At 45.6% G+C, this 27,173-nt stretch overlaps 2 protein-coding genes across 3 annotated transcripts; both read right to left on the bottom strand.

Moving 5' to 3' along the window:
- Positions 1–366: 366 nt before the first annotated feature.
- Positions 367–12,503, bottom strand: ezh2 (enhancer of zeste 2 polycomb repressive complex 2 subunit). Of its 2 annotated transcripts, none has more exons than XM_083670329.1 (20): positions 12,156–12,503; positions 9,540–9,663; positions 9,171–9,272; positions 8,517–8,636; positions 8,010–8,130; positions 7,676–7,855; positions 7,400–7,502; positions 7,071–7,240; positions 6,762–6,859; positions 6,156–6,402; positions 5,801–5,967; positions 5,570–5,664; positions 4,987–5,027; positions 4,624–4,749; positions 4,266–4,444; positions 3,978–4,073; positions 3,758–3,839; positions 3,573–3,653; positions 2,745–2,829; positions 367–2,649 (listed from the first exon to the last, which is right to left on the bottom strand). In XM_083670329.1, the coding sequence occupies exons 2-20, from the start codon at positions 9,654–9,656 to the stop codon at positions 2,589–2,591; spliced, it is 2,271 nt and encodes a 756-aa protein (XP_083526455.1). In that variant the 5' UTR covers positions 9,657–9,663; positions 12,156–12,503; the 3' UTR covers positions 367–2,588. The 2 variants fall into 2 exon arrangements, with proteins under 2 accessions (XP_083526455.1, XP_083526454.1); XM_083670328.1 differs by having other exon boundaries at positions 9,144–9,272.
- Positions 12,504–21,958: 9,455 nt separating this feature from the next.
- pdia4 (protein disulfide isomerase family A, member 4) lies at positions 21,959–27,103 on the bottom strand. The gene is made up of 10 exons (XM_083670378.1): positions 26,833–27,103; positions 26,285–26,471; positions 25,879–26,084; positions 25,512–25,650; positions 24,961–25,166; positions 24,589–24,747; positions 24,290–24,441; positions 23,792–23,948; positions 23,003–23,236; positions 21,959–22,643 (listed from the first exon to the last, which is right to left on the bottom strand). Exons 1-10 carry the CDS (start codon positions 26,906–26,908, stop codon positions 22,228–22,230), a joined length of 1,932 nt encoding a protein of 643 aa, XP_083526504.1. The 5' UTR covers positions 26,909–27,103; the 3' UTR covers positions 21,959–22,227.
- Between the last annotated feature and the right edge of the window lie 70 nt (positions 27,104–27,173).

The following is a 27,173-nucleotide window of genomic DNA, read 5'->3' on the forward strand; positions in this document are numbered from 1 at the left end:
TCTAATTTGGAGGAAAAAAATTCACCTGGCAACTTAGGTGGTCACACATTTTCCAAACATTCCAAGACAAGAAACCCAAAGCGGTGCTTTAACAATGAAGAGGAGAGTAATGGGGTACTTTACAAGTTAACAATGAAATGATGGCTACAAATCAAAGGTGCGACGGTTGCTTGAACCAAGCTTCCTTGGTACAACACGTTTACTTGGCTACATACCACTCATGCTGGCCATAACTAGTCCATGGTCTGATATAGAAATCTGATTCATTTGTTTGATAAGTCTATTAATCTTCACAGCTCTATTTATGATATTGATTTATCCTGTTTAAGAAAATAAATAAGAGACAAATAGCTCAAATAATTTTACAATATTTTATTTATTATGCATCAACTTGAACAATATTCCCTGTAAACATTTGAATAATCAGCACCTTCGTAATCAATGAGAGTGGTCTCGGTCAGACAGGGAAGAATGTGAAAACAGGGTATATCAGGTCTACAACTCAACGTACAGTATACGCCCTAACACACAGGGGTCGGCAACTCTGGACCTTTCCAGCTTTGCTTACACGAAAACCAGTGACCAATTAGGACCTGGCTAAACGGGTAACATGAAGATAACATAGTTCCTAAGGACCAGAGTTGTCTAGAACGTTGTTCTAACATGAGCAATATAAAGAACTCATTAAACAAATAAGTCGTTTGACTTCACTATCCATCCAATACACAACCCTCCATCGTCAGTGTATCTCAGCCCACTGACAAACCCACCACGCTATTGGTCAAGTTCACAATAAATTACAAAAGCTGGAGATAAATAGCAGGTGAATATGTGGGTGTTGAACATGATTCAAGGCTGGTATTATTGCTTCAAGTCAGTCAGACGTGGGTTCTATAGCCACATCTGCAGTATTCACAAGCACCAGTAACTATCGGCCAGGGTTTCAACATGACCACTTACATTACCATCTTGCTGCTCACAGCACCAAAGTGTCTATTTTCAATGAGAGAGGAATGCTCAGAGCTTGAAGATAGAAATGTATTGTATTGATTGGACAAGACGTAATGTGGAGTGGGGGGGGTTTGTGTAAGCTCTGTTCTACATTTCTATCTGTACTGCTCTGGAACCACGGCACCCTATTGGATGGGCCCAACAGGCCCTGCTCCAATACTCTTAGAATGCATCCTTCCTTCCTTCCTTTCAAGTAATCACTTCTCTGTATGCCATTGGAAAGCAGAAAGCAAGGTTTCCATCTTAACTGTTTTCACCAATCCAACTCGCTACGGTCTGAGAGAACGTCCTAGATTGTAGAAAGGAGGGATGCATTTGTGAAGTCATTAAACGGATACCAGCTATACCAATAACCCTTTACTAGTTTGTCACCAAGCAGCATTTGCAGTAGAGAGGTCGTCCCTGGAGTCGGCAAACATGGGATATTTCGTCATGCACAAAACTGATTCACAATCCATGGTCGTCCTCTATACTTAAGGGTTCTAATCAAGTGGACTACATGTCCAGTGAAGGACCCAAGGCACAGCAGAAGTGGACACTGGGGGGGTGGGGAGGATTTAGAAAGGTCACAGTCTTCAAACACTACCACATAGAATACAGATTGCATCAATGCATGCTTCAGGAGGGGCATCAACACATGAGACTAGTGAAGTCTCAAACAGTTCAGGTACTTTTGGTAGAGAAAGCAGTTTTACTCTGAGAAAAGACAAGTAGTGCTGGTGAACAAATGTCACGTGAACATAGCACCTATGATGTCAGGCAGGTGTTTTACAAAGCAGGACCTTCAGTTCTTTAACATATCAGAAAATTAAGATTATATTAGTTAGAGTTTAAGTGACCTGCTTTGTGAACACAGCCCTGGTTCTACTCTGCAGACAGTGTGGTCTGAAGTCTGTGTGTGTGTGGTGTGTGTGTCCGAGTCTCAGACCCTTGTTCCAGTAACACAGCATGACCTCAGGACAGCTAGACCATAGTAATTATACACCTAAGCTGGAACACACTCACACAACTTTCCAGGTAGAATGGGATTTTGGTCCCCCGAAACATGTTGTTTTCAACAACCCATTTGAATTGGATTGAGACATTGATTCATCCATTGAGTAGAAAAAAGTAGCACAAAATCTAAAAAGAACAGGTTTGTGGATTTATTTGCACCTTTTTTCTGTAAACACCGGAAGAAAGAAAAGTTCAAGTGACCAATAGCGACTTGAGTCCCAGATCCCAGAGAAGAGGAAGATTGGTTGATCATAAAAAACAAACCAAAAAAAAAAATAAATTCAAAGTGAGAAAAAGAGACAGTAAAAAGCAGACTTCTTTTTTTTCTTCCAAAAAACGTTGCTGTGGCAAAATGATAAGAAGCAAGACTTGCTTCGTTTTTTGTTCTGAAATTCCCAGAATTCCTGAAGCATCCTGGCCTTCCGGCAATGAGTCGTTTGAGTTTCCTGAAGAGAAGAGTGTGTGAGAGAGAGAGAGAGTGTGTGTGTGTGTGTGTGTGGGGGGGGGGGGGGGGGGTGTCTGTTGTAGGTGCAAGTGTGTGTAAGGCCTTTGAGTTGATCCACAGGAGGTAGAAGAGGGAATCAGGCAATCTCCAGTTCCCGCTCGATCCCGACATACTTCAGAGCGTCAGCTTGACTGTACCTGAGAGAAAGTCCAGAATGTCAGTAACAAAAACAACCTACAAACAATCTCCAATGTCTGATTCAAACCACCTGAGGATTCCTCGGTTTACTGACCTGTAGTCAAAGAAGAGCTCCTCTCCAGTCTGGATGGCTCTCTTGGCGAAGATCCCTATCCTGTGGTCCCCGTTCACCATCATCACTAGAAAGCGAGGGGGAGGAAAGGAGTGAAGAGATGGCAGGAGGGAGGGAGGAGGGAGAGGGAGAGGGAGAAGGGAGGAGGGAGAGGGAGGAGGGAGGAGGGAGAAGGGAGAGGGCAGAGAGAGACTGTTAAGACAACACTCAAGCTTCAGTCGTCTCTGTATCCGGGCCAGCTGTGTGGTCCTAGCTGCCAGTGTGTTACAGGTTCTACAGCCCGCTGTATCAGCAGACACAGCCCTGGGGTCTCTGTGCTGTTCACAATCCTCACCACAGCAGGTCAAAACTCAACTCCTCGTACAGTCTTTAGAAAGGAACCGAAGCCAAAAAACAATGTTTCCTGTTGAAAACTAGTCGTCATCTACATCAATTATAGCTCTGAGAAAGTGTAAAAACTACTTTGGACATAGAAACCCAGTAGAGCGTGATTGGCAGTCACATGACATTCTGACGGCTGGCCCTTGGCTGGTACAGCAAACCACTCCTCCACAAACAAATCTCTTTTCATTTTTCTTTTCGTTCATGGAGGAAGAGGAAAATCAAGGCAAAATCATCCAGTGCGGCCCCTCTTTAAATGTTGTCCTAATGATGACAGTATACTTCCAGATTTTCACAAATGCTAACATTATTCACCCCCTGGGCTAAACGATACCGTATCCGTGTAGGCTACATAACTGGAGGTTTTCCTTTCAACCACAACCAAATGGGGACTGAGTCAGTATCAAATTGAGAGAGTCCTAGACAGACCTTTTGCATAGCAGTTAGGGTTGACGGAATGGTTGGCGAAGCGGATCTTGTTGCCTTTCCTGGTGGCGTCCACCACAAAGTCTGAGAGAGAGAGAGAGAGAGAGAGAGAGAGAGAGAGAGAGCATCAGTATGGCTCTTGTACAGTAGTATCTTCATTATCAGGTTTAGTTGTGTGTGTTTGTTACCGTTATTGAGGTTGAAGAGGAAGCTGCACATGTATTTGTCGTAGACCTTCCCTCTGCGGTCAGCTTCATCCTGGGAGATGATCTAGGAGGAGAGAGAGAGAGAGAGAGAGAGAGAGAGAGAGTGGTGTCACACACTGGAAACACTCACCATAGAGTATTACATTCAGTCTATCCTTGTTGTGACACACACACAGGCACACACACACAGGCACACACACACCTCTCCGCAGTACTCTGAGATGAACTCGTTCTTCTGAACAGGCTCTTTGATGAAGATGCCCCACCCTGCCACATCAGACGGAGCTAACAAAAGGTGCTGAGAGGAGAAATGGGGGTTATCAAATGAGTGTGTGTTGTATTTACAGTATGTATGTGTATATGTAACGTAGACTCCTACAGTGGGTGTGAGTGTGTTTACAGTATATACATGCATGTGTACTGTATATATGTATGCGTGTGTGTTTGTATTTACAGTATATACGTGTGTGTGTGTGTGTGTGTGTGTCACCTTCTTGGCGCCTCTCTGGATGGAGCAGTTCTTGCAGGAGACGTTCTTGCTGTCCCAGTGCTCTGCGGCTCCGCAGGTCAGACAGAGGTCCGGGTCACACTCCCGTACGGCCAGGTAACACGGACACTGCTTGGTGTTACACTGGGCCTTACACCTGCAGCCAGGGAAACGGTTCTGACCTACACACACACATACACACAAGCAGGAATTAGAGTGGTTAGAGGGTGTGTGTGTGTGTGTGTAGCTAGGTTGGAATGGCCACCAACTTTCTAGCAGTATGTGTACAGAGTTTGTCAGCAGTACATATGTGTGTGGAAAGAGTACACACGTGTGTGTGTGTGTGTGTGCGCGCGCTTACACTCAGAGCTGCACTGGCAGAATTTCTCGCAGAAGTTCTGAGCGGTGACGCAGGGACAGGAGGAGTCACAGGGCTGCCGGGGGTGGTCACACGGCTGGTAGTTATACACATGATTGGACGAGCCATCTATAGGGGGAGGAGTCGAGGAGCACAGGTCAGAAAACTGTCAGAAGAGGCCCCCCAAAAAAGAAAAGACAGACATGAGAGAGGGATGAGAAAGATGGGAAAGGGATTCATATTTTGGAGTGATGGGTCATCTCATTGGGTCGTGTGTCTCACACTGGCTAGTACTGACAAGAGGGGGGAACTGAGGAGGCGCCGTGTCTTTTCTGTCTGTGCGAGAGAATGAGAGTCATCACTCACCTTTCTTCAGCTGGATCTTCCGACAGTGAGTGGCCCACAACCTGGAAGAGCAACAACAACAACAGCTGCTTAGTAGTTGTCCGTTGACGACGACCCCCCCCCCCCCCCCCCCATGATGAAATCAGTCTCTCTCAGTTTGTATGTCACACGCTTTATCTCGGACAGCACTGGGACAAGTAGGACTCGAGGTGACGCCGATTCATTTCGCGACGGTGAGGCTAAAGTGATCGGTTGTCATCAATAAAATCCCCATAAAAGTGCAAAGGAGGAGTGCAACCCTTTTCAGACCGCACCATTTGGCCAATTGACTGTTTTCAAATAATACTGTCAAAACCTTGAAATGCGTGTGTGGGGGTGACGACAACATGTTTACTGTACACTTGTTGGTCTTCATCTCCATTGGGGTTGATACCAAAAGATTATTATCCTTTTTGTCATTTAGTGGTTCTGGGGTCGGCCATTTTGTACGGCGTTCCTTCTCTCATATGATAAAATGGACACCCGATGTAGCCCGCAAAAAAACCTCCAGAATAAACTGCAAAACACGGTAGCCATGCCGGGCCATAATTGGGAGTCAGTGTACCTGTGTTTCCTCTTCTTCTTGCGAGGGGGCGTGTCTACATCCTCCGCGGGAGCCCGGGCGATGATACTGGACTCCTTCACCCTGAACTCATACACCTGACGGACACGGAGACAGAAATATGGACAAGCTTCAATTAAATGCTACAACATGGATGTAACACAATGTTGGACAACATGACTGAGTAGCCCTTGTGCTTTGGTCACACACACACACACACACACACACACACACCTGTCTGCAGGTCTTGGTGCCTATGAGGCGTGCGATGGCGCAGTAGTTGTCGTAGTAGGTTCCTATGAGGACCCTGAAGAGAGAGGCCTCGGCCCCGCTCCAGTCTACGACCTCGGGGTCACAGGTCAGCTTCAGCTTCACTGGGCTCTGGCACCGCGAGTTACTCTCTGGGGAGACAGACGGACGGACAGACGGACACACACACACACACAGAGTTAGGTATGGCACCACGTGTTCACTCTTGAAGAACATTAACATTTAAGGTCATCTTTGACACTTATTGACAGCAATGACAACGTTACAGTTTGATTGTGTGTGTGTGTGTGTGTGTGTGTGTGTGTGTGTGTGTGTGTACCGGAGCTGCTGGTGGTCTCGTCCTTCTTGTCGTCATCGTCTTTGTCGTTGTCTCGGTCGTCGTCCTTGCTGCCCTCACGCTCGCTGTCCGTGTCTTTGGTTTCCGAGGTAACCGTGGGGGTGCCCGGCCGGCTGTTGGGAAGTCGTCCCCGGCGACGGCCGGCTGTGCGTTTGGAGGGGGTCTTGACCCTCTCCGCAACCATTGGTACCCCCACCTCACCATCAGGGTACTCCCTCACCATCCCGTCCTAAAGAACCGTCACACATTAGTAATTTTACAATGGCCAGTACCAGTCACAAAACCATCAGCATGACTCCTGACGCATTGAAAACAGGTACAGGGTTTACTGTCCTTATGGATAGGGTCGTGTTTTGCTTATGATTAGGCTTAGGTTGTGTTAGGTTATGGTAGCGTTACGGTACATGTAGCAGTTGACGCACAGGGTTTACTGGCCTCATGAACATGTTAGTGTTGTGGTTGTGGTTAGGGTTGAGATGGTAGTTGTGTTCTGAAAATGGTCGTGTTGAGGTGGTAGTTGTGTTATGAACACGGTCGTGTTGCGGTTAGGGTTATGGTTGAGGTGATAGTTGTGTTACGGAGACTTGCCTGCACCAGGTACATGTAGCAGTCGATGCCACAAGGTTTACTGTCCACCAGGTTCTCCATGTTCTTACGCTTGTACGTGTTCGGAGTGGCATGGAACGCTGCAGAGGGAGAGAACAGAGGGATGTCAGGAGAAAAAGAGGAGGAAGAGGAGAGAGAAATAAAGTAGAATGGCTGAGAGAAATTTGGCATCAACATTTAAAACAGTCGTTGTGGTCAGTTGTAGGTATAGGAGTGAGGAGTGGCAAGAGTGAGTGTGTGTGTGTGTGTGTGTGTGTGGTGTTGTAAGTGCAAGTGTGTGCATACACGTACACTCGCGGTGCAGGAAACAGTCGTATTTGAAGCAGCGCCGGCAGAAGAGTGTGTGAAAGGAGTGGAGGCTCTGCTCCCTCTGCACAGAGCGAGCGTTGGGGCCGTCGATGTTGGGAGTACACTCTGGAGGCAACGCGCCAGGCATCTGTGGCTCCGTCAACTCCTTATACCTGATCGGACACACAGAGACACACACACACACACAGACACACACAGAGACACACGGTAAGTAAGTACTAGGGGAGACAAACACAGCTCCCTATACACACACACACGACTCACTTTGTGTATTTTAAAAAAACACACACATACACACACACACAACTCACTTCTCTTTGAGCTCCTCAATGGAGCCCTTGTCAGGGAACATGGAAGAGATGGCCGCAAAGATCTTATCAGAGGGAAACTTCTTAGAGCTGTCACTGCCTTGGCCTGAGGGACGTCACACAGAGGTTACACACACACACACCCCCACCCCCACACCCACACCCACACCCACACCCGCCCCCACTATGTGTAGCGGAGGTGATTTGGAATAGGTAGCCCAAACATGGCAATGTTTTAACTGTTTTTGCTTGGGCGTTTGCTTCGGACGCCTCTCTTACTCTCTGTGCTGATGAGGGCTTCCTTGAGGGGGGCTTCGGGGAGGTCCTTGGCGTCACACAGCTCCATCTTCACAGCTCCAAACTCCTGCTCCTCCTCCTCATCCTCGTCCTCGTTGTCGCTGTACTGGGTCAGGGCGCTCACCAGCTCCACAAAGATCTCGTCGTTGATGAAGCCACACTCTGCACACCGCAACCGCACAGACAATCAGGAGATCACCAAGGCCGACACACATCAGGTGTTTTGAATTGGATGAAAGGTGGAGAGTAATGCTTTTTGAGAGAGTGTGTGCACACGCGCGCGTGTGGTGTGTGTGTGTGAGAGAGAGAGTCTCACCCCTGTCCCCGTGGACTTTGCCGTCGTAGTTCTTGATGAGTTCCTCTATGAAGGTTCCGTCCTGGTCCAAGATCTCATCTCCCATGTACGGGATGTTGTGGAGAACAGTCTCATCCTCCACCTAGCAGAGAGAGGGCGAGAAGCGGGGGGGAGGAAAAGGAGGGGGGAGGGTAAGAGGATGAAGCAGAGGCGTGGTGGGTTTGTTTCAGGTGAGAGATGAGGGAGATCTAGGTCAGCAGGAATCCATTACAGCGATCATGCTTCATGAAATGGATACTCTATTTTCATGAAAAGCACATAACAGGGACAGAGGCCACAGGTGTGTGTGTGTGTGTGTGTGTGTGTGTGGGTGTGTGTGGGGGGGGGGGTGTACTATAACATTCTGCTGCAGGAGACCAGGAGTACATAACAGGGACAGAGGCCACAGGTGTGTAGGTGTGTGTGGGGGTGTGTGTGTGGGTGGGTGGGTGTGGGTGTGTGGGTGGGTGTGTGTGTGTGTGTGTGTACCATAAAGTTCTGCTGCAGAGGAGACCAGGAGTACATAACAGGGACAGAGGCCACAGCGTTGAGGGTCTTGAGGGGGATGATCTGCTTCGAGAAGTCAGAGAATCCACTGATCGCCGTACACTGCAGGATGGAGAGAGAGAGAGAGAGAGTCAATGTTTCAACATAATAATGTATAGTGTTAGCAGGAAGTAACTAAAATACTGTAGCTCTCAGGAAGTTCCTCCTGTTCTTTTCAATGCATCAGGGGAATCCAGCAATAGACGTTTTGGCATAAAGCCTTCTGCACCAACGAGAGACATTCAACCAACAAGGCAACAGAGGCAGCACTGCAATCTGGCTGTTCAACTGAGAGACTGATGTCAACGGCCTGTAACATCCCAACACTGTTCGGTCCTCTTAAACACCCTCACGTAGTCACAACAACACAACAGAAAATGAACAATATCGATTCAATGACATTAAATAGTATTTGGCTAAAGAGCACCACACACACAAACACACACACACACACAGCTCTATGCAGTATACAACAAGTGTGCAGTGAGAAGCACTGGTCGACTCGGTGGTGTTAGGAAAAGGTTTGTGAGTGCGTGTGTGTGTGTGTGTGTGTGTGAGTCGCACGCTGACCTCTCTGGTCCCCCGTAAGGAGCTTACAGATGTCATGATGTGAACAGGCTGGATCCGTCTGGTCTTCCACTCCTGGTTCAGGATGTCTGTCCGCTCCAAGATCTTCTGACGGTTAGAGTTGAACATGCTCTGGAGGAGGAGGAGAAAACACACAATGAAAGCTGTGTGTGTGTGTGTGTGTGTACACCTGTGTGCGGCTTTACCTACACCTGAAACATTTGAGCTGGTGCTACGTGTGGGTGCGTATGTGTGTGTGTGTCTTAGATTCAAACATGCTCTATATGTGGAGAGAGAGAGAGAGCATCGATCAGGTTTGTTTGTCTAGGTATCTATGCGTCTCCCCGGACCCATCTTCAGCGTGAGCCGGTGTGTGTGTGTGTGTGTGTGTGCACCTACCTTGACCTCGTCAGCTCGTCTGAAGCGTTTGAGCTGTCGGAGCCTCATGTACTCAGACTTCACCCTCCTCCTCCAGCACACAGGCCCCTTCTCCAAACGCTTCCCAGTCAACACCATGATCAACCTGGAAAACACACACACACACACATTTTACTAGCCACAATATATAAGCCTTCATATATAAGTATACAAATATAGAAGCTTATCTTGCCCCCTGTTGATAGGGACACAAACACAGACGCCCGCACACACACACATTTTGTCCATGAACCGCTGTTTCAGTCTCCACTCTAACAGTTTTATTGTACAGACTATGGAATCAGACAGGCAGTTCAAAGACAAATATATATCGGGAAACCCCAAACTGTCTCCTCTTGCTGTGAGCAAAGAAACCATGATTGCATCTGAAGACTACTCCTCTTCCATTTTTATCTGCACTGATGACAGAGACTCGGCCCTTTCTGAAACACTATTCCGTCAAGCTAATGTCAACGCAGAGGGGGTTCGGATGCGTAATGATAGAGTAGTAGTCCACCCACACAGACACATTGTGACGCACGTACACAACCAGGAGCCATGTGGGCCAAGAGCAGACCCGTGCACCAGGCTGATTGGTGGTGATTGGTGGCAGGCTGATTGGTGTGTGTACCAACTTCAGAGCTGGTTTTGTGTGTAGCCAGTTAGCAAACGTTTGCATTGTAGAGGCTAGTCTAGTTAACTGCAGAGCACATGGCAGAATACGACCTTGACTTCTTTTGTTCATTGAAGAGGCCAGATTCAGTTTGAGCTTCAGTTTCATGCATTGAAACACCGGAGGAAAACTACCTGCTCAGAGTCTGGGTGTGGCGGGTGGAGTGGAGGTAAAGAAAAGAGAAAGAATACATCCCAAATTTGGAAAAATGCGGGCCCTACAACCCCTAAAAGCACTGGTTTCTCATCCTTTGAATGGATGAAAGGCCAGTGAAGCTGGAAGGGGAGTCATGGGGAGGGGGATTCTTGTACATGCCAAATTGACAAGACTATCTAACACTGAACTAACCAATCAGAACAATGCATGGGCAAGCAGAATATAAGAACCATTTGGCTGACACACAAGCCCCCCCCGGTAACTAAATCAATATTTTATAGACAAATGATATAGGATGATATATGACATAGGACAAGTTATATTATTACGAATGCAGCGTGTGATGCTTCTTAAGCTATCATATGATGCTATCCAACTATTGACTAATCTCTAGCCTCTCAGCTGATGTTCAAGGCCAGAATGTCCCTGACGACAGTGAGTCCGCTGGCGTCACAGGGTCAGATTAAGTGAAATGTTATGTACATGACCCATCTGTTGTATCTGTATGTTCTGTCTTGATCTGTTGATACAAATGGGTGTACGGAGTACACCATCAACAGGCAATCACACGCACAAACAACATGTTATTGTAATACACAACTGATTCAAGGGTATAACAGCTGTCCTTCCTATTGGAGGTTGAAGAATTTCTCTGTTGCTTGAGATTGTTCCCTTGTTGCAACTCGATTGGAATAAACCTATTGATTGATTATACCAGCTGTTGCTCATTCCTGAACCTGACAATAAACTACAACACCCCCCGCGGTGGTCGGTCTGTCTGGCCCTGTCCGGACTAATCCAATCTCCCAATTCCTACTGGAAAGATGTGAAACCATGGAAACCTGCCGTTGCATCCCCAGATAACACACTTGATACTCGTGGTTATGTTTCCCCTAAGGCTTAGCAGCGGGGATCACTGGGTCTTAGATAAGTACTGAATGTTCATGTCTTTTACCTATACATATCAAAGTCCATACCCCCTGAAAATGATTGTGCTGATTTTAATAAATATTTTTTTAATGGGGAGATTCAGGTTTCTATAAAGTATAAATATCCAAAATAAATATAAAAAATAAGGGGAAGGGGACAATTAAGGTTATTAAATTGATAAGAGTACTGTGGTATGAAGATGAAGCAGGTAGCTGAATAGCGCCCCCTATGTGGCATTTTGAGGACAAGATATCCTAGTTTAGGTCAAGTGAAACATTGTAACAATTTTGAACACTCGGCTTTGATGACATTGACGTGTCAACTGTAACCATTTCGAGACAGATTTGTAACGGTGGCTCTCGCACTTTCACGCACGTTTCCCTACGACTTCTGATTGTTTCTCTTACTCATTGAGACTCTTTCTTCAAGTTGAGACAATGCGGAAACTCTGAAGATGTGAAAACCCGGCCTTCACAATATAGCCTCTACAACTCAAAATAATTGTACTAGTTTTCCACCAAATCACCAGATTAGCCCACTTGTAGATTATTTACGGCAATATAAATAGCTACAATAAAAGTGTAATTTCCCATAACACTTCTAAAAACAAGGGCAGATGGATCAGCCACACAATAATATTACAACAGCTCATTTGCACATACTATGATGATCTTGCTGTCAGTAAAAGCATGTCCGACTCCAACAGAACTGTGTCAACTAGCCTACCTTTAGACATAGCTAGAAAGCTAACAGGTTAGCAAGCAGAGGAAGCAAGCTATATCTTCTGTGACTGTTTTATAATAATATAAACAACAGTGATTTTTGACAGCGTTTCCTACCCGCGGGGAGAGGTCAGTCCTCATCCACTGAAGTGACTCGGGATCGATCGGCCACACAGCAAGAGAGATGACCGGGATTACGACCACTGGCTAGCTTGTTAGCCGGGGGGGGGGGGGGACGAGGGACGATTCACCTCGCGCGTCCGCCGACTGCCAGCTCTACTCTACCGACACCGGCTTGCCTCGGCTCGACACACAAAGCGGGGCGCTTCTTTCTTAGTCTGCACTTCCAAATCTAAGTTATACTGTTAGATCGAGACTGTCAATGGTAAGAGCACCTTGTAATTTAACTGTTTGATCTCCACAGTTGTCCTTATTTCAATGTTTCCGCCTCAGCAACTATTCAAACCCCTCTCCGTTTCTTTCACTCAATATTCGCCGCCCACTCCGGCTACTGCAGCTTCAACGAGCGCCAAACACACGGACCAATAACCGAAGTCGATACTCAAACTAGCCAGTGTCGTACCACCCGACAGGTCAGATTGTATCAGAGAGCTAACCAATGAAAGCAAGCGCAGCGTTGGGGGCCCCGGATGGGGCACATGTGGAGAAGTTCCCTTTGTTCTCTCCGTTTTCAACGACAGAAATCCCAACTGTTTATGTTTTTAAACAACGAAGTGTTTTCGTTATTTTTCAAGTGCCATATGTTTTGCAACTGTTTACAATGATTACGCCCCATTTGTTCGTGTTGACGTTCATGTATTATTCATTGAGAAACATGTTTTATATGCAATGATCTCTTCAGATATGTAAATTGAACTATTGTTACAGCAAGGAAAGGTGGATACGTTGTTCATAGTAGGCAACTGTATATTGTATCATTGATACGCCTATCCCTGTCGGTTGATACCCTCTTTATTTCTATTCTAGCCACGGGATGTAAACCTTGTTATCATCGGGTGCATCTCACTAAACTGATGTCGCTTCCTCCATGACTCACTTTCCTCTACTTGTTCTGACAACTAAGAACTGAACAGGTGAGGGCAATGTCCTTCCAGAGTAAAAGTCTATAGTAGATATCCACCACACTACAGTACCTTCGCCTTGCCCGTTTTTTTCAGACTCGTAAAATACGGTACCGGAGATGAAGCGAGCAATGTGGACTTTTGAGACGCTACCTTCTCTTCTTGTGTGCACCCGGCCAGGGTCACCCGGTTTGTTAAACCCCGCCCTTCCATACGCACATTGGATGACAGTCCCTAGAGAAGCCTTGCTCACAACTGTTCAGATTTCCCATAGTAATCCCATCTACACTATTTACATTCAGCTTTTTTTCGATACACAGACGATGAAATACAGGTGCATCTCACAAGAGCCTGCTTAGCAATATATTATATGATTTCTAGATTATATATAAAGTATTTTGAATGATTTTTTAATATTACTTTTAATATATATATATATATATATATATATATATATATATATATATATATATATATATATATATATATATATATATATTGTTGTAATCATAGATGTCTCTAGTTGTGATGTGTGGATTTTCGTAGATCACTTATCTAGTTACGCAATCCTCAGTATCCTCAGTATATCAAGTTAATAAAATATGAAAAATGTCCTCCTGTCCTGCGGCTGGAGGTTGGACAACACACTTGTTGCTCTTCTTGGAGCGCTGCAGTAGCTCTTACAGAAGAAGAATTAATGGCAGAAAATATCTGTTAATGTATTGAATTCTTAAAACTCCTTTAGTCCTACATCTAAATGTCACAGCTTGACTGGTTTATATGATAAACTGGTAAGACTTTACATTACATTTCTGTAGTGTAATGTGGAATTCTTATAAATTCTCTGCTATTTCTGTTTTACCTTGAATTTAATCGTGAGCTCTGAAAGGAGTCCACATTTCCGTTTCTTGGCCACCAGCTCAGCCTAGGCATGAGTGGCATCGCTCTGTGGCTGTGTGGGTGATCTGTGGAGGCTGGTGTGGTGTCGGATCTCACTGAGAGGGTGTCCATCACCTGGTGGACAATGGCCCTCGAGAATGGATTTACCGTCTCATTTTAAACCTGTGAAGAGCTGTTGGACAGCAGGCTCTTGTGGCTCTGAGACTCTGGCCGGGGTGTTGCTGTTGGAGGCTTTCTCATCCATGCTCCATAATGAGGGTGGGATGATCAGTGGAAGAAGCAATCGCTTGACTGACTCAGGACAGCAGCTCCTCTAGTCTGCTGAGGTGGGCGTCGGGAGAGGTGACTCCTCCTGAAGAGCTGCTGGGTCCTTCATGATGCTCACCACGTCAACCATCAAATGTTTGGGGTCACTCATTGAATCCTTAGTCGTCTAATTGCAGCTGTCATCGATGCTTGTGCTTCTGACGATGGGGAAGTTACTTTCTATTGGAAGCTCAGTGGGAGTGAGAGTTAATGTCCTCATTAGAAAGTCTATCTATGCTGGAACATCGGCTGACCTGGGGAAAAACACCCTCTAGATGCACGTCATTACAGAGTGAGGGGGATTTTGATGTTGAATAATCCTCCAGTCAAGATATGACGCCATCCACAAACACACTAGCCGCTAGGGACTCAACAGAGGACCTCCTCCCGGACTCTACCCTTGATACCCCAGTCCTGAATGTGACCACAATTTCACCAATGACAGTATCATGGTGGCTGCACTAAGACTCAATCCCAGACCTCAGGGATGTAGAGCTCGATGTATGGAGGCAAGTTCCTCATCACTGATGTTTAGCAACTCCAGTGTTGCTTCAGCTTCTGTAGTGAAGCTGAGGCCCTCTCACTTGTGACCGACACTCTGGTAAAAACCTCTGCCAATTTCCTCTGCATATTAAAAAAATTCTTCCAGGTGGCAGAGAAGATTTTATTTTCCCTGGGAACACTTCTACCTTGTTAGCTATTTTCAATAGACATGTCCAAATCAATGATCTGAATGACGTCTTGCACATTAGACACATCTTGCACAAAGGTGTTGACATCACTAGGAGTGGGGGAGGTGGGCATCATGGCGGCCATATTGGCCTGGCCAGTGACATCACTCAAGGTGCTGGAGGGTGAACAACAATTCCTAAAGAGAATCAGATGAGCTTGAGGAGCTGCCACCCAGTGATTGGATGATGGTCATCCCAAAGAGGACTCTGAACGGGTCATCAAGGGGGGGCGCTCCTCCATATGCACGCTGCAGCGAGGTCTTGGAACTTCAAACAAAACACAAATATTGATAACTCAATATTAAATTGATAGCATTATCAACATCACATCTTGGCTAGACCTTATGTGTATCAGGGAGTGGGGGGGGGGGGAGTCTAAGTCTAATGTTCAGTTGTTGAGGAGTGGTTCTGATCATAACATACCTCCCTAAGGACAAACCTGGAGTTGGTGTGCTTGATTTGTAGTAGGCCCCACTGCCTGTCTTCCTTCATTCCTCTGTTGACTTCTCCTCCCACTCTGTGGCTGAGGGGTGGGGAGTCTTAACTGAATAGGTGGACTTGGCACTGCCACCCATCTTAGGGAGATCCTTCTCCTGCAGCCTCACCACTCTGGACTGGGAGTTGCCCTCTCATTCCTCCAGAGATGCGACTGAGGAGAGTCCTGACCCACTCTGAGAGGCTCTCTCATCCCTGGCCTCATTCAGTAGAGTAAGGAGGAGGACCTCTATGGCCGTGTGGGCGATCAGCTTAACCATCCTTCTGCACATGACCTCAAGCTTCGTCTTGGTCACCTGTGTTCATCTAAAAGAGAGTGAAGAATTACTTTGTGAGGCTGTGATGTGAGGTTTCAGCTTAAAGAGATAATCATTCACTGTTTAACTCATGACTGACGTGTGTTAAGTCTATAGTCAAATGATAACACATCTAATGTTGACAGATAAACTTGCAGGGTCTCTCATGTCGTCGCGGATCACCCTCCACAGCCGGATAAAATATTCAGTTGTTTTGTCTTGGTTAAGACTTGTTCTAAAGTACTGTGTATGTGTAAGTTAGGGTTAGGGTTAGGGTTAGGGTTAGGGTTATTGAAACAAAAGGAGCATAGATACAACAAGGTGCATAATACATACTTATCAGTGAGATTCTTCATGAAGTTGATCAGGATTGGGAAGCATCCTGATCTGTGTTGATGTACCGAGGCACCATTGAAAGCATCCTGTCCAGCTGCATCACTGTGTGGGGCGGTAGCTGCACCGAACACAGTAGGAAAGCACTGCAACGCATTGTGAACACAGCTGCTAAGATCATTGGTGCCCCACTCCCTTCCCTGCAAGAGACTTACTCCACCCGCCTCACCCGCAAAGCTACCTCGATTGTGAGCGACGCAAGCCACCCCGCACACAGTCTGTTCAGCCTCCTGCCTTCTGGAAGAAGGTATAGGAGCCTCCGTGCCCACACCACCAGACTCACGAAAAGCTTCATACCCCAAGCTGTCAGGAAGCTAAATTCTCTCCCCTCACTTCCCCCAGCCACATCCTCCAAGCTGTCAAGAAGCTGAAACCACCACCCCCCCTCCCAACCCTTCAGCCCCCCCCCCCCCCCCCCCCAAAAACACTACGGACTCTGGACAATCCACTATTCTATTGCTACAATGCACTATTGCACTATTATTTTTTTTAATATACTGAATACACAGTATTTGGCTGCTACTTACTGTCTTACTGACTGCTCTTTTTGCACTGTTTAAATTATTTTTATTGAATGTTTTACTTTTAGTATGTGTTATCTGTTGTGCCTGGGCACTTTATCTGTCTCACCGTGGGAGAGTGAGAAACGTCCTCTCGATTCCTTTGTATGTCTTGACATGTGAAGAATTGACAATAAAGCCACTTTGACTTTGACACTTTGACTTTGATGTAGCCCGCATCCCCTTCAGACCTTCCTCCTCTAGCAGCTTGATCACTGCTGCTCTGTCCTCATATTTATCAGGAGACTAAGTTCCTGTGGAGAGAAGGCCACAGAGGGAGCAGAAATATGGGGTTTGATTGCCACAAATGACCCAACTACTTATATTTTCACACAGTCAAGTACTGTACAATGTTCAACTCTTTATCATTGGCTGTGATTAGATGTTAATGTAATGAAATAATCAACAGAAAACCGTCTCCCCTGCTTCAGTGTTGGTGCTCTTCTCAGCTGAAGCACTCCTAGCACTAGTCTTCCTCTTGTCCTGCAAGACAACAGAGTTCAGATCTCCCATTATCAACTTGTTATGTGAAGTCAAAGTAGCTCTTTACTCAGTAACAAAACCGTTCTGATAGAATACATCACAGCAAAGATTTCACATGATAATCAGCCAGAAGGGGGCAGCAAAGGGCTTGTTCCATAAACGTTAGGCCTATTAGTGTGTTAACGTGCTGCGAGCTACAGAGGCGGTCCTGCTAGACACTTAGAGAGCCTTTTGACGGACGCGGCTGATAAGGACACAATTTAGTTTTTCACCTCGATGCTTGCACGCGTTCGCAGGCAATTAGGATCAGGTGACATGATCCAGTCCTTCATTTCAGTTATGTAAGCATCATATCTCTGTAATAACGCATGCCTTGCCTTTGCCCTCTCCTTATAGGATGATGATGGTTTCCATCTGCAGAACAATAACACAGGTACATTACAGTTTACGTACTAGTAATTTTGCAGAAGCTCTTATCCAGAGCAGCTTACAATAAGTGCATTTGCCTAAAGTGAAAACCGAGAGGGTTTCAATGAGGGGGTTTCAATGTTGGACTCCATGTTTGTTCCTACACGGAAAAGATTGATAATATGTAACATATGAATGTGAAAAAAAAAAGGTCCGTTCTGGAGGCTATTGAATACAATGATTGCAATTCACAGGGTGTGTCTCTCTGGTCCTTGCTGTGCCCATCATGAGTGTTCAATTGCTTCAAGACCACAGACAATGTGCCAAACTGTTGTATATTACTCTCCCATTTGATCTCAATTGCACCACATACTTTCAAACTGAACACTGGCAGCTTATGCCGATGTTTGGCAAAGGCCTAGCACCTACAGCCCAGCATTCTACACACTCATAGCACAGACAGGTAGCTAGCTACTACCTTATTCTCCCTCAGGTGGTTAACTGGCTCGATAAGAGGCATCATCAACTTTGTGTGTGTGCAGAGTAAGTGCAAATTGTCTTACAGTAGGTGCTGATGAGCAGCAAGTAGTGCAGGTGGGCAGCAAGGGTAAGCTGTTAAAAAATGGCCTGAAGGTAGAAACTGTCTTGGTACCTTTCTGTCTTAGATCAGGTACACCGTTACTGCCTGCCAGACGGTAGTAGAACGGACCATAGCGGAAAAAAGTTATGTGAAAGGAGGCCTACTCTGTTGGAGATCTACAGTTTCAAGTTCTTTCATCTTGATCAACCATAGAAGGTATTTTATCATAATAGTATATCATTGATTTATCATGTAATGATTTAGATACCTTCTTTTTGTTTGAAGACAACATTTTAATTTCAAGGTGTATTGCCTTCAGTAGTAAATACATTGTTCCCAATTCTAATAAATCCGTTGTTTCTTTGCATGTCTGATTTAGAGTTTAACCCTAACCCTAACGGCTCTGATGATCAGAGAGGCACTTAACAGACTAGTGGCGGGCAAGGTCCTACTCAAGAAACAACAGGAGCACGCCACCTGCAGAGGCCTCCTCCAATCCCACCCACCGCCTCTCCGGTACTGTGCTCCCTCTTCACCTCCGCCTCCAACCACTCCACCACATTCCCCAATGCATCTTCTACGTCTCCTCCACCAGCAACCACCACCTTGGCCCCCACAACGTCACCCCTCTGCCTACCGGTTGCTCTAGGTCCTTGTCATCTTGTCCATGCAACACAAGCCCGTCAGCGCTCTAGGCCCGCCCATTACCCTCACAATGGAAGCACCCTCTAGTATCAAGGTAATCCACACTTATCCGTGGGGTCCAGGCAGATGGATTCATCTCCCAGCTCTCCTTCTTCTACCTCTACCTCCATCTGTTTAACCTCTACACGGACCTTCCCTACGTCTGGTCTGTGACACTGGTAGTGGAGTGCACCTTCCAACCTGCGCATGCAGAGATCGCTCCGAGCAATCGGTGGCGGGTGAGTCGTAGACACACACTTGCCTCAGCACGTGCTGTCACTGCATAGTTTGGGATTTCTTCCCCACAAAATAATAAAGTCAGACGGTCCCACTGGCCGTACGAGCGTTGAAGAATGGCCAACCGACACTCTCACTCTGGAAGCCCTCCTTGAACCCCGTTGCCAACCTTCTTGTAGGGAAGCCTGAACAGGCCGTGGTGAGGTAAAAGGAATCGGGTTTGTTGGGCTCTTGTAGTGGTGCTGTCAGGACAGGGACTAGGGGCATCTCGGACATGGCGGTCTTTGGCGAGGACTTGGTGTTCATCTGGGGCCACCGTCACATCTCCACCAGAGGGCATCATTGCCTCAACTTAACCGAAGGGCCACCATCTCATCATAACCAGAGGGGACCACCCTAAGCCTCACCCTAACCCTTACCCTAACCTTAACCCTAAACCTAGCTTTAACCCTCACTCTAACCCTAAACCTAAAGAAAACAAGCCATTCTTCGTTTTTGGGGTGCAGATTAAAAACATTATGTTATTTGATTCCCCAACATCGGCAGAAATTGGAAAATGAGCCAGTTCTCGTTTTCTATTTTCTAACTCCACAAACGAAAAAAGAGATATGACTGGATTTCCGTTTTGAACACACAGATCGGATGGCCTTGAGGTACACAGACACATTTCATAAGCTTTAGTCATCTTCAGATTGCATGAAAGATACTTTGGAAGTCAAAGAAACCAGTCAGGTAGGAATTTGATGAAGAGAAAATGAAACTTGAACAACAAAATGAGTTTCCATATAATGTAACAGGTCATTTGGAGATCTGTCAAGCCACAGGTACGTTTATAAGCCTCTCTGAAATATATAACTTTTTTTTCATAATGTATGTTTTGGCTGGTAAAAAATTATTAATGTTAAGTTCTGTGCAACCTCATTGAAAGTGTTAATTTAGCTACAACACAAAGATTTATACTTACTTTTCCAATTATTTAAACAGGAAAATCATAAATTCTCCTCTAAAAATGTCATTTCTGAACAAGAGGGCAGAAGGACTGGTTTGTTTTGAAATGGGAATGACACTGCTTTAGCCAATGACAGCTCTGAATGCTGAAATGTCATTTGAGAAAAAAAAACTACAATTATACTGTAGATGTGGTCCAAATAAAAAATATACGATTTGGATTGCAGTCATCAAGGGACTGAGTTGTGTGTAAATCTTGCAACTTTAAAAGCAATATTAAGTAATATTGATAAGTAAAGTGAAATTACTTACCAAATGTATAACATTTCTCACCCATTCACTTGTGTTGAGTAATTTTGTTTCTTTTACTGTGTTTAGAGTGGATTTCCCATGAACAGCAGCTGACAGAATGTTTTGTGTAGCATGGGTATCACCATACGCCTTATACACAAACGGTGCACTTTGCCCAGCATATTTGGGCGGCTTGACTTGTGGCCCAACCTACAGTGGCCATCGAACGTATATTATGTACCATGGCACGTCTTTGGCAGCTGCTCTCCAGATTAAGAGATATGGCTTTAAGCCGTCAAATGATGGCATGCTAGGCCCTGGCATCTATGTTACCCGGAGCTTTGAAAAAGCCAAGCAGTACGCTTTGAACAAACCAATGGGCGTGAGATGTGCTGTGCTGAAGCTGTGTGTGTGGGTGGGCAAGGTGAAGATCATTGACTACCAAGGCCACCCTCTCCAGAAATGCTGGATGCATTATGGGTATAACACTGCCTGGGTTCCACCCAACTGTGGGATGGTGTATAGTGGACTGGAGGAGGACTGTGTTTGGGACCCTAATCGGATAAAGGTGCTGGAAATCATTGAAATTTACTAAAGATAACAATAACAATCTTGAGTGCTATCTATAATGCATAAGGAATGCACTTGGAGTGCCTATTATACACTTCTACTTATATACTTATTATTACACACCATAGTGCATTATAATGTATTACAGAACAGGATTTATAGGGGCAATCTGGGATTGGTACCTCCATTCTTCTAACTTTAAATTCATGATATATACAGTAGCCATTGATTTTTGAAGAACACAACTTATAAATGCCTCATCAGAACCCAAAATCTAACATTGTTTTACTCCATCAATGTCATAGTCAACATACACTTTATAGCTTTAAAACATGGTTATAACTATTGTATAATTTTGATCTAATGGATAATCAGTTTTTGCATCCATAGGGTTAAGGTTAGCGTGATATATGATTTTGGGTCTTTCTGATGAGAGATGGATCATATTTACTTTTCCTGACTGTTGATCGGTTTCAGTTGACTGGGCTCCAAGGGTTCTGTTTTATAAAAACAATAATCCATACGGTATAGTCATATGCTATGACTACATCAATATACTAATAAATATTTCTACATCCGTGCCAATATTGGGCTACATGTTTTATTATTTAGGCTGTGTGATATTTTCATTCGTAGTGACTATTATTCAATGTGTAGCTGAACATATAATGGTATTGTTTTGCACGCAATAAATGTAGATTCATTAGGACTCTCCGTGATCTAATTATTCTCTGAAATCTTAATTATTGGAATGCACTTATAATTGTATTTGTTTTCTTAACCTTCATTTTGAAAGGAGAAGCCCCATTGAGACCAATGTACACACATCCACTGCCTAACATATAATTCGGATATAATATAATAAGGAGAGGCGGCCACCTTAGACTATAGAGACGTACTGCTAACAACGCGGGTCACTAGAACGTTCACACAGCTATCACCACCATAAGGTCACATCCGTTTCCACAACATTTTATTTAAAAAGACTTAGAAATCTGGACAACAGTGCTTACAAGCTTTTAGAAATGGGGGGGAAAAAACAAAACAAAAAACAGAAATTCTCGATTTGATCAGAAACAAAACAAAAAGGTTTTACATGGGGATCACAGCGATTCAGTAACACCCTTCTTTGAGAGGGCTCTCCCCTGCCTCCCCTGAGCACCTTAAACCCAAAGACTGCGCTAGGGCTAGGGTAGAGTTCTTAGCTACTGACAGAGAGAGATTCTCAAAGTTCATCTCTGCTCTGCGATAACTTTGTGGCGTGTTGTTCCAAGAACTTACTAAATCCTTCTAAGGTTCTGTCACTGCCCTCAAATTTGATTGGGCTCTGCTTGCTGTTGCGAGGCGCCAGGTATATGGTGGGGTAGCCCTCCGTTTTGTAGCTATCGTGAGGCACGTCGTTAGCGGTGGCGTCCATCTTGGCTATGACCAGGTTCTTCTCGCCCTTGTATTTCTTCCCCAGAGCGATGTAGTCGGGCTCCAGTTTCTTACAGTGGCCGCACCACGGGGCGTAGAACTCGATCAGGACGTCCTTGTTCGTATCCATGACAATATCGTCGAACGTCTTCCCAACAACGACCTTCACTGGTCCTTTGTTGTTCTTAGGGACGGGTTGGGATTTGATGATGGGCTTCAGTTTGCCTGTAGAGGGGGCAACGTCAGAACTGGTCAACACAACTACTTCCATACTGACGGAACAGAACATAGGAACCATTCTAAAATAGCCATTACAGTTTTCCCCTGTAAACTTACTTGAACAGAGAAGAGCCACCAAGAATGGACAAATATATGAATTACATAGCACTCTTAAAGTTAATCTCTAACTCAAACTATGATGGGGTCAAGGTGTAAAGTCCTCCTACGGCATACTTTCATTTCCCCACATTTGTTGGCCACATAAATGGTAGTGTTTCATCAGCTTTATAACATGGCTATTTACCACAACAGTGACAGGGTCATCCAGCAGACTTCAAAGCTGGAAAGCCCTCTCGTGACCTCACCTTTCTTGAAGGCCATGACAAAGTCCCTCAGCACCTCAGAGTCAAACTCCTCAGGCTCCATGGCAAACTTCTTGCCTCCATCTCCCAGAATCCCCACGTTCACTTCCTCCCCGCTGTCGCTCAGGCCCAGGCTCTTCAGCTCATCAGAGTAGTCCTCCTCATCGGCGATGGCAAAGGTGTACTCTGGGAAGTCATTGGCCACCTCCAGAACCTTGGACCTCCAGAACTGAGTGGCTGGAGCAGAGAATAGGGGACAGTCAGACCCATGGAGTTTGACCTTGGGGCTGAGGTGCAGAATTAATGTCTTGAAAAGGGTCAAAGACCAAATCGTCATCCATATAAATGATGCAGAGGTAAGAGCTGCAGTCATTCATGATGGTTGAGTTGAGGTGCAGGTGTAGTGCTGCTACTGCTAAAAGCTGCGTGTTATTGGTTTGGTTTACAAGAACAGTCCAAGCCTGACATGAAAGTTAGCAGGCTAAGGCTCAGAATACCAATGCAAATATGCAGGTTTTGCTTTCGGAAGCCATATTATGCATACCTTCCACACAATGGGACAAGTTGAAGCATAAAGAATGAAAAACAAAAAAACCTATGCTCATCACATATTGGCTTTTTCCTTCAGCATACAAGACCCAAACAAAAGACTGACTTTTTCTTCAGCATTGACACCATGCAGCGTTAGCTTTCAATGAGCCGTAAAGACAGAGAGGAGTACACACATTTGCAGTACGAGACAAGCGTGAAAACACTGCATTATTGGTCCTTCACAGAAGCTACAACACTGACCCTTCCTGTAGTCGAAGCTGAAGTCCACTCCGTAATAAACGACCACCAGTGGCCTCGTGGTGTAGCGCTTAGCATCGTTCCCCTTCTTCCTGTGTCCCACCAGCGGCAGCACGTGCTTCTTAAAGAAGTCTTGCACCTCGGACACGGCTGTCGAATCCTGGGGAAGATTAGAAGTTAGGACCGTTGCGAAGAGAGGTTAAGAAAGGGCGTTCTGGGTGACAGCCTCCTTCAAAACCGTACGGTACATAGACAAACAAACCGTTACAGCATTATTCTACGAGTTGAAGGAAAATTCTATTGTCTTTGAATCCATGTCCTGCTAACCTGTCTTTTGGCTGCAACCTTTTCAGCGCAGTCTACCAGCCCATCAAACAACATCTCCATTAATACAAGGCTCTATTCTTACCGTGTGCATGTGTTGAGGGTGCACACACGCACACACACTCAAGTGCACACACACAGAAGCATGCACACACACACAGAAGCACGCACACACACCTTGATGGTTAGCGCGTGTGACGCTGACTCGTGTTTGGAGCGGAACTTCTCGGGCTGAACCATGATGGCCTGGCCGGGGGAAGCCTTGAGCAGTTTGGCCACCTCAGAGCTGAAGGTGTGGAGGAACTTAAAGTCCTCTCTCAGGGAGTTACCTGGAGCAGAGGACAGAGGGACAGCCACACTGAGCCAAAAGCTAGTGGTCACTGTAAAAAAAATGAACTGTACCCAGTGCCTTCAGACTGACCCTGAGGTGGAACTGTACGACATACTCAGATGTGATTGGTTACAACTGTACTTACAGGCCTCTTGGTAGATCTCATAGGCCGCATCCTTTTCGGTGGAGAACACACCCACTATGACAACATCGTCTCCATCTTTGATGAACTCCTGCACCTGTTTGGCTGTCTGCACCTGCTTAGAGGGGGGCCCCGCCTGCTCAGTCATGTAGTCAACAATACCTAAAGAAAGAACACACAGAGCTCAGAGGCTCCCACAAAGACACCCTCTCAAAACACACACACTTGCATTGTTAGAAGGATGATGCTGAGGACTTTGTCAACAAGCCTGAGGTGAGATTTGTCTTTAAATGTTGTAAACATTCTATCCATTTAACATGAGAGGGTAACACTGCATGCAGAGAGAGAGATTTCTCCCTTTTAATATGGACATACCAAACTTCTCCCTGGGTCCGTTGTAGTCGTAGGGCTTGCCGTTCCTGAAAATCTTGAGCGTGGGGTACCCCGAGACCTCAAAGCGCGTGGCGATCTCATTCTCCACAGTGGCGTCTACCTTGGCCAGAGGGATGGGCGGAGACTGTTGACTCAGCTCCTGAGCGGCCTTCTCGTACTCGGGAGCCAGGCTCTTGCAGTGGCCGCACCTGGAGGGACAGGTATGACACAGCAGTCTGTACGCCATCTCACACTCACACTGGCGTCTCAGGAACAGTTACAACAGCACTAGCTTTAGACGGCAGTATTATCCGTACAAGGCTCACTCGTAAACTCTTGGAATGTTTATGCCATTGTCTAGTTTTAAATTGTAATATCTTAACGCTTTGTAATTTTTGTGCTTCTGTCTGTCTGTCTTATAACTTGTAAACTTTCATGTGGATAGCCATTCAACTTAAACTTAAAACTTAAACCTGAAACTGAGCATTCAGCAACAGAAACTAACAGCATTCAGGTGTATTCAGAGAAGCACTGCCCTCTTCAGATTTACTGACCATGGTGCATAGAACTCCACCAGAATGATGTCAGCGTTGTTCACCACTTCGTCAAAGTTGTCCTTGGTCAGCACCAGCGTGGCCTCTGGAGGGGGCTTCCAGTCTGGCTGGGCTACCTCTTTCACCCGAGCCACAATGGCTGAAACAGTTACCACATTTACAATGTCACTTAAGGGAAAGTGGAGCAAACCTGCAGTCGGCTATGGACACCTTGTCCTACTTTACAAAGTGGTGTAGTTTCCAAATAGAATGTAAAAGAAAGCCAAACAAGGTAACACATGATTGTAATTAACGTACATGTGATCTATTGGACCACTGAACATTACAGATATACGCCTGTTAATAAGCCTGTTTGAGGATGCCCTACCCTCCGCTGTCCTGGCTCCATCGTACCCCACAGCCTCCCCCTTTTTCATGATCTTGAAGGTGGGATATCCTGACACCTCAAATCTGCTCCCAAGGGAACTGGATTTGGTTGCGTCCACCTTGGCCACAGAAATAGGGGGGTCATTCTCTTTCAGAGTCTGAGCGATTTTCTCATACTCAGGGACAAACTGCTTGCAGTGGCCACACCTGGGAGGGTTAGAAACGGGTTGATTAGAAAAATTGCTCAAGTGAGAAATACAATTAGATGCTATGCTACCATTTGGGGGGGGGGGGGGGGCTACAAAACAGATGACAGTGGCTTGGAAGATATCAGCTTGACATTAGACAAACGTGAGGTATGAATTTTGGACAGGTCATTTCAGGGTGAAGAGTTCCTTTTCACTTGCCATGGTGCGTAAAACTCCACCAGTACGGTGTCTTTGCCCTCTAAGAATGTGTCGAAGTTTTTGTCGGTCAGCACCAACACCCCGTTCTCATCCTTCACTTCTGTTCCGTCATCTTCATCCTCCTCCTCATCTTCGTCATCACTGTCATCCTCAGTCTCCTCGTCAGCTTCCTCTGGCTCTGCTGTGTCTGTAACATGATGTAGATATCGTGACCTATACATTCGCAAAACAGTTTCGCTAACTAACGTATTGCTCAACAAAACGCGCTGAAGCCAATGTGGTCTTGCAATGAAAGCGTTCCAAATAATGCATAAGAATGCTGTAACTCTACTAGCTAAATGTACACATGCACTCCGTACTAAAACAGCATTCTAACAAGCTGCCTGGAAAGATATGCGAGAGTTATCAATTAGCTAGCAAGCAGGCTTGCTGTCTCAGAACTAGGCTAGCTAGCTAATTACTGAAAAACGTTTAAGATTACCAAACAAGATAGTTGTGTCTGTTAGGAAATAAGAATAATCTGGAATATACATTAACTAGCTACTTACCATCTTCACAGCGGATGACAGTTGCAAAGTGTGCAACGCCAAGCAACACAATCAACAGCAGCGCTGTCTTCCTCATTGTCAGAATTTACAATGGTTTTCCAATAGGATGCTATATGTGCAAGAAGCAAATTCTCCCGTTTAGCTAGCTAATTATCCTGATGAATGTAATCAACAACGACATCAATCGTGATGTCAGTAGACTTTGATTAATACTGAACTGAGATTCTAGAAATGGATCTTTGGTTTGTGGCTTCATGCAAGCTGAATACTTGAGAAATCACACTCTCCACCACCCGACTTGAACTTGTCTGACTTGCCACGTTCTCATTGGCTCTCATCGA

The sequence above is a fragment of the Argentina silus genome (assembly GCF_951799395.1).
Source record: "Argentina silus genome assembly, chromosome: 1".
NCBI lineage: Eukaryota > Metazoa > Chordata > Actinopteri > Argentiniformes > Argentinidae > Argentina > Argentina silus.